This window comes from Linderina pennispora, assembly GCF_002104995.1.
Source record: "Linderina pennispora strain ATCC 12442 chromosome Unknown DL89scaffold_6, whole genome shotgun sequence".
In the NCBI taxonomy this organism is placed as follows: domain Eukaryota; kingdom Fungi; phylum Kickxellomycota; class Kickxellomycetes; order Kickxellales; family Kickxellaceae; genus Linderina; species Linderina pennispora.
This window is the reverse complement of record NW_024468254.1, coordinates 1,077,644-1,091,398: the sequence shown is the minus strand read 5'-3', so window position 1 is coordinate 1,091,398 and position 13,755 is coordinate 1,077,644. Positions and strand designations below refer to the sequence as shown.

Below are 13,755 nucleotides of genomic sequence, written 5' to 3'. Positions count from 1 at the left end.
CTGCCCCTCACCCACTGCACGACTACTTTGAGCCTGGATTGCTGCTTGGTGCTGCGCAGCAAGACAAAATCTATTATTAACTACGCAGCAAGGGCGCCAGGCACGCCTTTTGGGCCATTTACACTTGGCCACTGTAGCCCCAAGAAACCACCCACTGCGCTTTGCTATAGCAACCGTATGAGTAAAGAGGAAACACACAATTCCACCTGTCTTGGCACAGGCGCCATAGCAGCCTCCCGCATGGTTCCTCCTCCCAATCTGTTGAGGGATTTGCTGTTTTCATGACAGAAAGGAGATGCGTAGATGGATTGTCCACAAGGCAAGAGTGCACAGAAATTCAACGCACGGAAAACTCTTCATAGAACAAGAGCGACAATTGCGTTGAATTGTTTGGTTATGCCTCTTCTACGCCCAAAAAACGAACAAGCACAGCTGGAAGCAAGAACGATTTGCCTACATGAACCGCCCCGTCAGACATGAAGGCACGTCGCAAACTCCTCCATCCCTCAAGACTTTCTTTCTCTGCAGTATCTTGTCTATCTCACCACTGTTTTCAATTATGCCCGTGTTTTCAAATCTCCTGCGACAGCGCTCGACTGCGCGGTCGCTGCACTCCCAAGCGCCCATTGTCCCGCCCACACACCCCAGACACTCGACCTCTAACAGCGAGTGGGGCCTGGGCGCGCGAGCCTCGCTATCCCGCACTGCCCGCCACCCAAGCCCAGTCCGCACCAACACCATGAATGCAACCGCAAACCTTGCCGAGCTCACTGCAACGCAGCACGAAAAATGCCAGCCCGCGGGTCTTCTCCAGCCCATGCTGCTTCTGCGCCGCTCCCTGTTCAACAGCTGGATCAACATACTGCTTTTGCTGGTCCCGGTCGGCATCGCCTCGCACCCGGCCGGCTTCCCGGACGTGGCTGTCTTCATAATCAACTTCTTTGCCATCGTCCCCCTGGCCAGCCTTCTGGGGTATGCGACCGAGCAACTGGCACTGCATCTGGGCGAGACACTGGGCGGTCTTTTGAACGCGACCTTTGGCAATGCAGTCGAATTGCTGGTTAGTATTCTGGCGCTAGTCAAGGGCGAAGTCGAGATTGTGCAGACCTCTCTGGTGGGCTCGATTCTAAGCAACCTGCTGCTAGTCGGTGGCTGCTGTTTCTTCTTCGGTGGGCTGAAGAACAACGAGCAGCTGTTCAATGTCAATGCTGCGCAGTCGTACGGGTCGCTGCTGGCCATGGCCATTCTGTCGACCCTACTGCCGGCCGCCTATAATTCGCTCGAGGCCCGCCAGACCGAGCTCAAGAGCGGCACGCTGACATTGTCGCATGTCACGTCAATTTTCCTGCTTATCATCTACATCGCCTACCTGGTGTTCCAGCTCAAGACCCACGCAGGCATGTTTGTGGCGGTCGATAAGGCCGAAAAGGACCTGGCGGCGCTCAAGCCACACCAGCGCGAAGCCACAGCCCAGCTGGTCAAAAATGATGGCACCACTGTCCCGGCCACCCCCAGCGCCGCAGCTTACCTGAGCCCCGATGATGTGCAGTCAGCAAACTCGCTGCAAAACATTGAATCGCATGACAATGTGCCGGACGATGACGAGGAGGACATCGAATTGACGATTCCGGCGGCGCTCCTACTCCTGCTTATTATCACTGGTCTGACTGGCGTGTGTGCCGAGTTCCTGGTCGACTCAATCGATGGATTGACAACAAAGTGGAACCTGTCGCGTGCCTTTGTCGGCATGATTCTGCTCCCAATCGTTGGCAATGCCGCCGAGCACGTCACCGCCGTAACTGTCGCTATCCGCAACAAAATGGACCTGGCCATTGGCGTCGCCGTCGGCTCGAGCCTGCAGATTGCGCTGTTTGTGACTCCGTTCATGTGCGTGCTCGGCTGGATCATCAAGCAGCCGATGACCATTTACTTCAGCCCATTCACCACTGTCGTCCTGTTCGTCACGGTGCTTTTGGTCAACTACATCATTGGCGATGGCCGCACGAACTGGCTCGAGGGCCTGGTGCTGATTGTCGCCTATGTCATTATCGGCGTCGCCTACTTCCTCTACCCGAAGGATATTGTTACTGGGTAGTTTGCATTTTTCGAGTTTGTTTTCTATCTAGCCGTTTAATATTTTTGTGTATGAAATATAGCGCTTTCCATGCATTATAGCGAAGCTTCTCTAGTGACGTTCTACAATAGAATGATGGTGTTCCTTTAGAAATAACAAACCGGTTTTTTGCTTGACAAGAACATACAGAGCGTTCTTTTCATTCCAGGGACCCTAGATCCGTATCGCGGTACGTGCTCTGCATATACGCTATATAGGGCTGAAATGAGGTAAAGTAGAGCCGAAAGGAATCACCTTGCCAATTCTCAGCACATAGCCGCTAATTAATCACTCGGGTAATTGCTTAAACTACAGTCTGCATAAAATGAATCCCGATTTGGCTGAAGTCCGCACCTAGCACCTGCTTCCTCTATTTCCACCCCCGCCCAGCAAGAAATCCCGGGCATATGTTGTGCGTTGAGAGTCTGTGGGCCAAGGTCAGCTTTGTGCCTCCCCCAGCGGAACTGGGCTGATAGCAAAACCTCCAGAGTTGTCCCCGTGCACCGTGGGACCCGGCTCCTTTCAGCAGATGGCACGGCCTGGCACCGGTATCAAATAGGGTGAGCCGATACAGGGATGCAGGCGCGTACGTTTGTGTCACAAAGCAGGAGAAGAAATCAGCATCTGCTGAATGCGGAGTTGCCAGCAAAAGCACTCCCGGCGCATGCGCGTTTCCAATGTGCGCCTCGAACGAAGGCAGCATGCTACCCCACTCCTGCATTCCACCACCGCCCCTTTTGTCAATGTGCCTTCCAACATGGACCAGCTGTCACATTGGAGCTCGCCGCTGTCAAGTAAGGCAATTGTCAGACCAGAGGCCGCTGCCACTTTGTTGCGAGAACGCAACTTGGCACCCATGCATTTGCTGGTTTTGTTTGATTTCTCGTGTCGTGGGAACAGCGTGCTCGATGGTACCGCTTTCTGCTAAAGGAGTAGCAATTGGCTTCGGGACATGCGGGGGTGTTTTTGCACCCAAACAAAAACCCACGGCCAAATATCCATACATGCAAGCTACATCGGCACACTGCACCTCGATGGGCACGGCCCCCTGTTCTGTTTTTCTGGCCGGGGTGATTCCTTGCCCATTGGCAAGGATGCCCGGTTGCGACGTTGGCAGAACTGAGGGAAAGGGCCTACTTGGAAGCAGGTTGCTGTGCTTGCAGAGGATTGCCACGCCGATGCTTCTGTCCAGTAGGAGAGCACAATATCGAATTCGAGATTACTATATATAGGTTCGATTTAGATCGACACTTGCCCACGCATGTCCAAATCCGAGCTCGGGCGTAGCGCGCTCCGCGCGGGAGGAGCTTCCCAGGCGGCGCCTGCCGCGATATGGGCACAGCAGACGCTTCTGCGGATCACATGTATTCCTGGATAGAACAGGCAGGCAACGTGCGATTATTGGGGTGGGAACATTTTCTGTTGGTTTTTTCTTTCTGCGCAAAAAAGAACCTGCCGGCGCCTGGAGCCAGATGCGGAGGAGATTGCCAGACGAGTCTGCTAATGGACGGAGTTTTGTGTAGCAGCGATATTTCACACGCAACGGGATCCCTTGGATGCCTTGTTTTGGCAGACCGCGCTCACCTGGTGCTCCCTGCTGATGCCCATCGGCCAGCCTGCGTCGGTTCATTTTGCGAGCAGATGACACACTGATGGTTGGGGAGGAAAAAATAGAGAAGCTGTGCCCGCGGAGTGCGCTGTTGACACAGCAGAGCCTGTTCTGGGTAGCGCAAATAACAATCGATTGCAGGGAGCGAGTCCAATGCTATCAGAGAGACCATCGGTAGATCTGCTTACACTCTGCCCCTCGTCGCTCCGTCTGTCCTTGCCGTCCCTATGCATCCAAATTTCGCGTGATAGCCGGTTCTATCTGTAAAAATGTGCGACAAGGGGTCCCCGTCTCTGTCGCGCAAACACCCCCATGGCCACTCTGCGCATTCCATCTGCAGGCAGGCGCGGAACGGGGAGAACACATCTGCAATATACTGAATAGGCGCACTCTGCCAATCATGTAGCGAGACGGCCGGCACAGCAAACGCCTCGCAGGATGTGTGCATCCCCGTCCATGGCGACAGGCTGCGCGCTCCCTGGCTCATGATGATTGCCGTCGCTGCCGGTTCTTCGCTGCGTTTCCAGCGTGGGTGAAAAATGGGCCGTGCTGGGAGTGCGACAACGGGTGGCAACCGGTTTGCTGACACCCGGGGGTGGCACGGCTGAGCAGCTACACCGTCCCAGTATAAAGAGCATTGTACAGCGCGCCTGCCTCCCCCGGATGGTTCATTACTTGGAGTCGATTTATACAACCACCCTTGTTATTTTCTATTCTCTCTATTCTATTCAAATCTTTAACTTCTACTTCAATCACCCCTTCTTTTAATATTACCCTTTTTCCGCTACCTGGTACTATTTGAGATTTCCACTCCATAGCACCAAACATGGCCGAGGTTCAATATCCGCAATCTCACGGCTACGAGGGCGAAACCGGAGCCGCCCAGTACAACACCGCCATTGACGAGGAGAAGTATGTCGAGAAGGCAGCTGCTCACTTTGACGGCGAGGAGGAGGAGGAGGACTCGCCCTTTGAGATGGTCCGCATCGCCGTCTCCAACAAGGACGACCCCAACCTGCCGTGCCTGACATTCCGCTCGTGGGTGCTGGGCATTATCTTCGCTGCTGGCCTTGCGTTCATCAACCAGTTCTACTGGTTCCGCGATAACCCCATCACACTCGGCGGCTACGTCGTGCAGCTGCTGTCCTTCCCCTGTGGTTACCTGATGGCGCTGGTGCTGCCCAAGAAGAAGTTCCGCACGTTCGGCTGGGAGTGGACACTCAACCCCGGTCCCTTCAGCATCAAGGAGCACGTTATTATCTCCATTTTCGCCGGTACCTCTGTCAGCACGACCTACGGCATTGACGTGGTCACCATCAAGAAGCTGTACTACCAGTCGGATCTCGGCTTCGGTCCCTCGATTCTCTTCATCCTGACCTCGCAGATCATGGGCTACTCGTTCGCTGGCTTCTCGCGCGAGTTCCTCGTCTACCCCGCCGCCATGATTTGGCCTGCCAACCTGGTCAGCGTCACCCTGTTCCGTACCTTCCATGAGAAGCAGAACTGGGGCAAGCTGTCGCGCACAAAGGTCTTCTGGATTGCGTTCCTCGGTAGCTTCTGCTGGTACTTCCTTCCTGGTGTCATTTTCCCGACTCTCAGCTTCCTGAGCATCCTGTGCTTCGCTGCCCCCAACAACGTCATTGCCAACCAGCTTGGAGATGCGATGCATGGTGTGGGCATGCTCAACTTCTCGCTCGACTGGAGTTACATCTCGTCGGCTTACACACAGTCGCCGATTGCCATTCCGTGGGTCTACTGCTGCAACGTCTTTGCCGGCTTCGTCATTATCATGTGGATTGCGACCCCGATCGGCTACTACAAGAATGTGTGGGACACCCAGCTAATGCCCATCTACACATCGCAGCTGTACACTACGGGCGGTGCCAAGTACAACATCTCCATGGTCAGGAACGGTGATATGCTTGATGTTGAAAAGTTCAACGCGTACTCGCCGCTCCGCATGACGTTCACGTTCGCCATGACCTACGGTATTGGATTCGCTGGTCTCATCAACCTCATCGTCTACATCGCCCTGCACTACGGCAAGGAGATTGTCCAGCGCGTGCGCCAGTCGCGTTCGATGGAGGACGATATCCATGCCAAGCTGATGCGCCGGTACCCTGAGGTCCCGCACTGGTGGTACGCTATCACCTTCGTCATCACCTTTGTTGTGGCTATCATTACCTGCCAGGTCTTCCACCTCATGCCTTGGTACTGGGTCATTGTCGCTACTGTCATCCCATTCATCTTTACCATCCCCATTGGTATCGTCCAGGCCCTCAGCAACCAACAGCCCGGCCTCAACATCATTACCGAGTTCATCATTGGTTATGCCAGACCGGGAGACCCCATCGCCAACGTTACCTTCAAGGTGTACGGCTACATCACCATGACCCAGGCCCTGTCGCTGCTCGGAGACCAGAAGCTCGGCCACTACATGAAGGTGCCGCCTCGCGCCCTGTTCGTCGCACAGCTTGTCGGTACCATTATCTGTGCCTTTGTGCAGCTCGGCGTCGCCTTCTGGCTCATCAACACTATCGACGGGATGTGTACCGAGAAGGGTGGCCACTTCACTTGTATCCAGGCCAACACCTTCTTCTCGGCGTCGGTTATCTGGGGTCTGGTTGGCCCTGAGCGCATGTTCGGAAGCTCCTCGCCGTACCACCCTGTGCTGTACCTATTCATTCTCGGCCTGTTCCTCCCTATTCCATTCTGGCTCTACACGCGCAAGTACCCGGATAGCTGGGTCAAGCACATCCACACTCCTCTGCTCTTCATCGCCTCGGGCTACATGCCCCCTGCCCCGTCGTCGGTGTACACCAACTGGTTTATTGGCTGCTTCTTCTTCAACTACATCTGGCACAAGTACAGGAACTCCAGCTGGCAGCGCTATGCCTTCGCAATGTCTGCTGGTCTTGACTGTGGTCTTGCGATTTCAGGTATCGTTGTGTACTATGCGTTCCAGAATGTCACTCTACCGAACTGGTGGGGTAACCCAGAGGCGGGTACTCACTGCCCACTTGCCGCCCATGGATTCAAGGCGCTTCCTGTAGCAGCCTAGGCAGCTCTAGCCGTTGCACATATCGTCTAGCTTTTGTTGACAATGCTACCTTTTTGCCAAATAATATGCTCTTCTTTGGCACACTTTGGTTGATGTTTGGAGGGAATTCCAGGAGCAGCTGGCAGGGTGGGCCAAACAAAGCGGCGTTCGGCCCCATGATTTGCATGTGTGTGTGACAATACCAAACCACTCCCGATGTTTTGAGCAAGCCGGCAGCAAATGATTCAGCACTGCCAGGATAGGCAGCCTGATGAGGGTGGGAAAGTTGTACTGTCAAGACGCTTTGGCGTTGCCATTTCTGGTCGAGGAGACACAGCATGTGTTTTTGATCGAATTCCGCGCACCCCTGCACATCCTCCTTCGGCTCCTCAATATGGAGCTCGCAGAGCAAGGCTCGTTGTTTCATTCGTGCATCAAAGGTCGTGGCGGCACGGTAATGCTTTCCAAGGCTAGTCTTTATAAGTTGTTGTTTATTTGGACGAAATGGGCGTACCCGATTCTCGAGATTTGGGCAAAGCTGTTGCCGTATTTGCTCAAGCTGGAAAATCATGCGTAGTCGCGGTGCAGAGGTGGGAGGCGGATCGGGATATGAAGAGTAGGCGGGCCGAGCCCAAAATGGTACCGCACAACTATTGTCCTTAGGAAGAAGGCGAAAAGACTAAGCAAGAACGGTATAAAAGGAGCTCTAGCATCTGCGGGTGGCGTCTCCAGCACCTCACCCCCACCATTGTCGTCCATTGCTCTTTCATAATATTTTTATTCTATTCCTCTCGATTATTTGTCATGTTTACTGCTACTGGCCAACAGGCTATAGACGACAGGAGCCAGGCTGGGTTTGTAGATCAGGAATACAGCCTCGACATGCCAGCTGCTGACAAGGTCTTTGATAGCGAGAAGGATGAGGAAGAGGAGGACTCGCCGATCGAGATGGTGCGGATAGCAGTCTCCAACAAAGACGACCCGAACATGCCGTGCCTGACGTTCCGCTCATGTGTCCTTGGTGTCATATTCGCTGCCGGTCTTGCGTTCATCAACCAGTATTACTGGTTCCGTGAGAACCCCATCACACTCGGCGGCTATGTCGTGCAGCTAGTATCCTTTCCCTGTGGCTATTTGATGGCGCTGGTGCTGCCCAAGCGCCAGTTCAACACGTTTGGCTTCCGGTGGACGCTGAATCCCGGTCCCTTCAGCATCAAGGAGCATGTGCTCATCTCCATCTTTGCGGGTGCATCAGTCAGCACGACATACGGCATTGATGTGGTCACCATCAAGCGCATGTATTACAAGTCGGAGATGGGATTCGGCCCCTCGATTCTCTTCATCCTGACCTCGCAGATCATGGGCTACTCGTTCGCTGGCTTCTCGCGCGAGTTCCTCGTCTACCCCGCCGCCATGATTTGGCCTGCCAACCTCATCAGCGTCACCTTGTTCCGTACCTTCCACGAGCTGTCGAATTTTGGCAGCCGGCTCACTAGGACACATGTGTTCTGGATTGCGTTCCTCGGTAGCTTCTGCTGGTACTTTATCCCTGGGGTCATCTTCCCGACTCTCAGCTTTATAAGCATCCTGTGCTTTGCTGCTCCAGACAACATTATCGCCAACCAGCTTGGAGATGCGATGCATGGTGTGGGCATGCTCAACTTCTCGCTCGACTGGAGTTACATCTCGTCGGCTTACACACAGTCGCCGATTGCCATTCCGTGGGTCTACTGCTGCAACGTCTTTGCCGGCTTCGTCATTATCATGTGGATTGCGACCCCGATCGGCTACTACAAGAATGTGTGGGACACCCAGCTAATGCCCATCTACACGGCGACTCTATACACAACCAACGGAAGCGTATTTAACATTCACGAAGTTATGACGCCTACTGATAACCTGGATGTTGAGAAATACGCGTCGTATGGTCCTCTGCGCATGACGTTCACGTACGCCATGACTTACGGTCTAAGCTTCGCTGCCTTGATTAACCTCTTCGTCTACATTGCTCTCCACTACGGCAAGGAGATCGTCCAGCGCGTGCGCCAGTCGCGTTCGATGAACGACGATATCCATGCCAAGCTGATGCGCCGCTACCCTGAGGTCCCGCACTGGTGGTACGCTATCACCTTCGTCATCACCTTCGCTCTGGCGATTGTGACATGCGAGGTCTGGGGTATGATGAACTGGTACTACGTCATCCTGGCGACCGTGATTCCTCTGATTTTCACCATCCCCATCGGTATCATCCAGGCACTGAGCAACCAGCAGCCTGGCCTCAATGTGATCACCGAGTTCATAATCGGCTACGCTAAGCCAGGCGATCCCATCGCCAACGTTACCTTCAAGGTGTACGGCTACATCACCATGACCCAGGCCCTGTCGCTGCTCGGAGACCAGAAGCTCGGCCACTACATGAAGGTGCCGCCTCGCGCCCTGTTCTTCGCGCAGCTTGCCGGTACCATCATCTGCTCGTTTGTTCAGCTTGGTGTTGCCTTCTGGCTCATGGACACGATCAAGGGCATGTGCACGCCGGAAGGTATGCCGTTTACATGTCTGCAGGCCAACACCTTCTTCTCGGCATCGGTTATTTGGGGTCTGGTCGGCCCTGAGCGCATGTTTGGAACGGAATCGATATACCACTCGATGATGTACCTGTTCATTCTCGGCCTGCTGCTTCCTATTCCATTCTGGCTCTACACGCGCAAGTATCCGGATAGCTGGGTCAAGCACATCCACACCCCCATGCTGTTTATCGCCTCGGGCTACATGCCACCCGCACCATCCCACGTATATTTCAACTGGTGGGTTGGCTGCTTTGCTCTCAACTTCCTATGGGGAAGGCTCTTCAACCGTGGCTGGCAGCGCTATGCCTTCTCATTGTCGGCTGGCCTCGACTGTGGCCTTGCAATTTCGGGCATTGTTACATACTATGCTTTCCAGAACGTCGCTTTGCCGCACTGGTGGGGCATGGAATCAACTCACTGCAAGCTGGCACAGTACGGAAAGGCCAACTACAAGGAAATGCTGGCAGCAGCAGCATCCGCCGGCGCGTCTTAATCTATTCTCCGGTAGCCTCTATTTTTACAAAACGACTATAATTAACCCTACCTGTTTTCAATGGCCATCGTTGTTCCTTTGCGGACATGCCGTTCAGAGTGGAGAGGACCTACATGGCCGATGGCAATGCGGGTTTGGTGGGTCCTTTTTCTCACGGTAAGCCGATGCCAAGCAACGAACTGCATGCAACAGGGTCCCTCTCTGCTACCATTCTCACTGGGCAGGGACGATTGGCCATCATAGGGCAGGTAGACATTTGGTCGCCTTACCCTTTTCGCTCGATTTTTGGCAGCTGCGAAAACTGCGATTTGCCTTGAATCTCGCCTGTCATGTGCTTCTCGATAGAAGCCAGACCCACCTATCATTGCAGCGAATTATGCCAGAGGCATACGCTGTGCAAAGCAGGACTGGCCATGCTTCAATGCTGGCCTCCGGCCGTCCACTGCGCCCCTCCATCGGCGATGCAGCAGCATATGTCCCCAGACACTCCCCATCCGGATGGAAGCGCCGTGCCAGAATGCCGACTATCATGAGACCATCTGTAAAGGCGCAACGATTGCCCATCAGATGCTCCTCTCTTTATGGTGGCCATTATTACGCGACAAGTGCAGCAAGCGTGGGGACAGGAGCGCTGCAGTCGTACAGACGATTCTATGGCTATGCAGCATGCTTCTCTGGCGGTTTCTCCCTTCCCAAGTACATGTACGCCCCCCACACCACCATCACTGCCATCACTGCCATCGCTGATTTGCACACCCAGGTTGGATTTTCATTACACAGACTAGTCTGCCAAGTCGGAACTCGCATCAAGTCCGCAATCTGGCATACGGCCACTACAAACGCCATCGCTAGGGGCCAGCACGCCCATGTGATGGATGTCCGAGCAACTGTCAGCTATAAGAGACGAGAATTTCGCGCGCTTGTCCCCTTTTTGACCAGAAAACAAAATCATGGATTGCCATGTTGATCTGCCTACCGCATTGCCAGATAGAACGCCTATATGCAAAATCTATTGCAATTATCGCACGCATGTCTAGGGGCTGGGCGTTCTATGTTTCCTTTGTTCTGAGTATGTCTGCTACAGGAGCAGTGTGCAAAAGAGGGACTACACTGCCTCCCCCAAGTTTACTATTTGTTGTGGTTAGCACGGTGCGTATATAAGGGCGCAGTTTTTCTGTTGCGGGGTGCCTTGCATCTTGAGCACTACACGATTCTCTCCATCTGCCTCCTCACTCCCCTTCATTTTGGTATTGTTTTTGCTAAACGGAGTGCCTTTTCACTACTAGTTCACCTTATTTAATTAATACTATTTCTTTTCTCTTTAAACCACCAAACCAGCAGCATGGGGTTTATTGACCGCATTGGTGCGGCGCTATCCTCAAACAGGCAAGAGCAGCATGATTTTGAGCAGCCAGGCACCATGGAAGACCTGAAGGTGTCTGAGCAGGGTGTTGGTGTCGAGAAGGGTGGCCAGTTCGACGAGAATGAGGAGGAGGAGGACTCTCCATTCGAGATTGTGCGGATTGCGGTATCTAACAAGGACAATCCAGACACGCCCTGCCTGACGTTCCGCTCGTGGGTGCTCGGCATTATCTTCTGTGCTGCACTTGCATTTGTGAACCAGTTCTTCTACTTCCGCCAGAACCCGATCCTTCTCGGTGGCTACATTGTGCAGCTGCTGTCCTTCCCCTGCGGCTACCTGATGGCGCTGGTGCTGCCCAAGAAGAAGTTCCGCACCTTTGGAAAGGAATGGACGCTGAACCCCGGGCCGTTCAACATCAAGGAGCATGTGCTCATTTCCATCTTCGCCGGCACCTCTGTCAGCACGGTGTACGGTATCGATGTCACGGTTATCAAGAAGCTGTACTACAAGAGCCCGCTTGGATTCGGCCCTTCAATCCTGTTCTGTCTGACAACGCAAGTCATGGGCTACTCGTTTGCCGGTCTGTCGCGCAAGTATCTGGTCTACCCGGCGGCCATGCTGTGGCCAACTACGCTGATCAGCGCCACGCTGTTCCGCACATTCCACGAGATTCAGAACTTTGGCGGCAGGATGTCGCGCACAAAGTTCTTCTGGATCTTCTTCGTCATCAGCTTCGTCTACTACATCGTTCCTGGGTTCCTGTTTACCACGCTGACGATGATTCCAATCCTCTGCATTGCTGCTCCGAACAACATCATTGCCAACCATCTCGGCGACGGATACAACGGGCTGGGCTTCATGGCGCTGACTCTCGACTGGTCGACCATCTCGAACGCTTACACGCAGTCACCGATTGCCTGCCCGTTCCCGATGGCGTGCAATGTCTTTGCCGGCTTCGTTCTCTTTATATGGATCGTAACGCCAATCGGGTACTACAAGAACACGTGGAATGCAGGCAACTTGCCCATCTACACGTCGCAGCTGTTCCTGCCCAACGGCAGTGATTACGATATCGAGCAGGTCATGAACGGCGAGCACCTCAGCGCAGAAAAATACGCCGACTACGGGCCGCTCCGCATGACCTTCCAGTTTGGATTTACTTACGGTGTTGGTTTCGCGGGTCTCATCACGCTCATCGTCTATATTGCGCTCCACCACGGCAAGGATATTGTCCAGCGGTTCAGACAGTCGCGGTCCATGGATGATGACATTCACATGAAGCTGATGCGCCGCTACAAGGAGGTCCCGCAATGGTGGTACATGGTCACCTTTGCAATCACCTTTGCACTGTCGATTGTGACGTGCGAGGTTTGGCACATGATGAACTGGTACTATGTCGTCTTGGCAACGGCTCTGCCCTTCATCTTTACCATCCCCATCGGTATCATCCAGGCACTGAGCAACCAGCAGCCTGGCCTCAATGTGATCACCGAGTTCATCATCGGCTACGCTAAGCCAGGCGATCCCATTGCCAACGTCACATTCAAGGTGTACGGCTACATCACCATGACCCAGGCCCTGTCGCTGCTCGGAGACCAGAAGCTTGGCCACTACATGAAGATCCCGCCCCGCTCTCTGTTCATTGCGCAGCTCGTCGGTACCATTATCTGCGCGTTTGTGCAGCTCGGTGTTTCATATTGGCTCATGTCTACAGTTAAGGGCATGTGCACGCCAGAAGGATACCCTGTTACCTGTATCAACACCAATACGTTCTACTCAGCATCGGTTATCTGGGGTCTGGTCGGCCCTGGGCGCATGTTTGGAACAGAATCGCCATACCACAGCATGCTCTACCTGTTCATTCTCGGCCTGCTTGTGCCCTTCCCCTTCTGGTACCTGTCCAAGAGATTCCCGAACTCGTGGGTTGCGCAGATCAACATTGCCGTCATCTTCAATGTTGTGGGTAACCTGCCGCCGGCTCCTACCCACGACTATGTGTGGTTCTTTGTCGTCTGCGCTTTCACCAACTGGTATGTCCATTCGCGGTGGAATGGCTGGTGGCAGCGCTATGCCTTTGCGTTCTCGGCAGGCATGGACTCTGGACTGGCTATTTCAGGCATCATCATCTTCTTTGCCTTCGAGCATGTCAAGCTCAGATGGTGGGGCAACAGCCCGGATGGCCATTGTCCGCTGTCGATGACAGGCTTTATCTCCTCGTAAGCAAGCACCCGGCTCCCAACAATAAATTTCCAAGGAGTTGAATGCATAATGAACAGAGGCGCAGCATGGCTTTTTGTGCACAGCATAGATCGCAATGGCCTAATGTTTACAGCTTGTTGAGGGCGCAGCACCAGTGGATTTTCAAAATGGGGAGCCTAGAATTCACATGTCCGCCCCGGTTCCGATTCCATTGTTGCACAACCCACCTGCCAGTGCATATGAACCCTCCTCCCGCCGATTGTCTGCAGATAAAGATCGTGCCGAGCCATGTTGCCGCCTTTCTAGCGGGCAATGACACCGAGGTGGAAACCCTCCTCAAACAAAAGGAGTGCTCCGTTGCAGCGAAGCCC

At 54.0% G+C, this 13,755-nt stretch overlaps 6 protein-coding genes across 6 annotated transcripts; all 6 read left to right on the top strand.

Moving 5' to 3' along the window:
* The first annotated feature begins 442 nt into the window (after positions 1–442).
* DL89DRAFT_267556 (calcium/proton exchanger) lies at positions 443–2,180 on the top strand. The gene has a single exon (XM_040887544.1). It carries the CDS (start codon positions 458–460, stop codon positions 2,093–2,095), a length of 1,638 nt encoding a protein of 545 aa, XP_040743974.1. The 5' UTR covers positions 443–457; the 3' UTR covers positions 2,096–2,180.
* A 476-nt stretch (positions 2,181–2,656) lies between these two features.
* On the top strand, positions 2,657–3,626 carry DL89DRAFT_155637 (uncharacterized protein). The gene has a single exon (XM_040883613.1). The coding sequence runs from the start codon at positions 2,791–2,793 to the stop codon at positions 3,343–3,345; it is 555 nt and encodes a 184-aa protein (XP_040743973.1). The 5' UTR covers positions 2,657–2,790; the 3' UTR covers positions 3,346–3,626.
* A 755-nt stretch (positions 3,627–4,381) lies between these two features.
* Positions 4,382–6,882, top strand: DL89DRAFT_155639 (OPT oligopeptide transporter). Its single transcript, XM_040883614.1, has one exon. It carries the CDS (start codon positions 4,549–4,551, stop codon positions 6,781–6,783), a length of 2,235 nt encoding a protein of 744 aa, XP_040743972.1. The 5' UTR covers positions 4,382–4,548; the 3' UTR covers positions 6,784–6,882.
* A 366-nt stretch (positions 6,883–7,248) lies between these two features.
* On the top strand, positions 7,249–9,868 carry DL89DRAFT_267555 (OPT family small oligopeptide transporter). Its single transcript, XM_040887543.1, has one exon. It carries the CDS (start codon positions 7,567–7,569, stop codon positions 9,820–9,822), a length of 2,256 nt encoding a protein of 751 aa, XP_040743971.1. The 5' UTR covers positions 7,249–7,566; the 3' UTR covers positions 9,823–9,868.
* Positions 9,869–9,994: 126 nt separating this feature from the next.
* DL89DRAFT_316446 (uncharacterized protein) lies at positions 9,995–10,980 on the top strand (the record flags this gene model as incomplete). Its single annotated transcript, XM_040891069.1, has 1 exon — positions 9,995–10,980. A coding segment is annotated over one exon (795 nt), but the record flags the coding sequence as incomplete, so codon positions are not given.
* Positions 10,981–11,242: 262 nt separating this feature from the next.
* Positions 11,243–13,405, top strand: DL89DRAFT_274913 (oligopeptide transporter 5-like protein; the record flags this gene model as incomplete). Its single annotated transcript, XM_040889240.1, has 1 exon — positions 11,243–13,405. The coding sequence occupies one exon, from the start codon at positions 11,243–11,245 to the stop codon at positions 13,403–13,405; it is 2,163 nt and encodes a 720-aa protein (XP_040743969.1).
* Between the last annotated feature and the right edge of the window lie 350 nt (positions 13,406–13,755).

Bases quoted from the DNA above. Each gene is read 5' to 3' on its own strand.
- DL89DRAFT_155639 (XM_040883614.1), top strand. From the start codon at position 4,549: ATGGCCGAGGTTCAATATCCGCAATCTCACGGCTACGAGGGCGAAACC.
- DL89DRAFT_267556 (XM_040887544.1), top strand. From the start codon at position 458: ATGAACCGCCCCGTCAGACATGAAGGCACGTCGCAAACTCCTCCATCC.
- DL89DRAFT_155637 (XM_040883613.1), top strand. From the start codon at position 2,791: ATGTGCGCCTCGAACGAAGGCAGCATGCTACCCCACTCCTGCATTCCA.
- DL89DRAFT_267555 (XM_040887543.1), top strand. From the start codon at position 7,567: ATGTTTACTGCTACTGGCCAACAGGCTATAGACGACAGGAGCCAGGCT.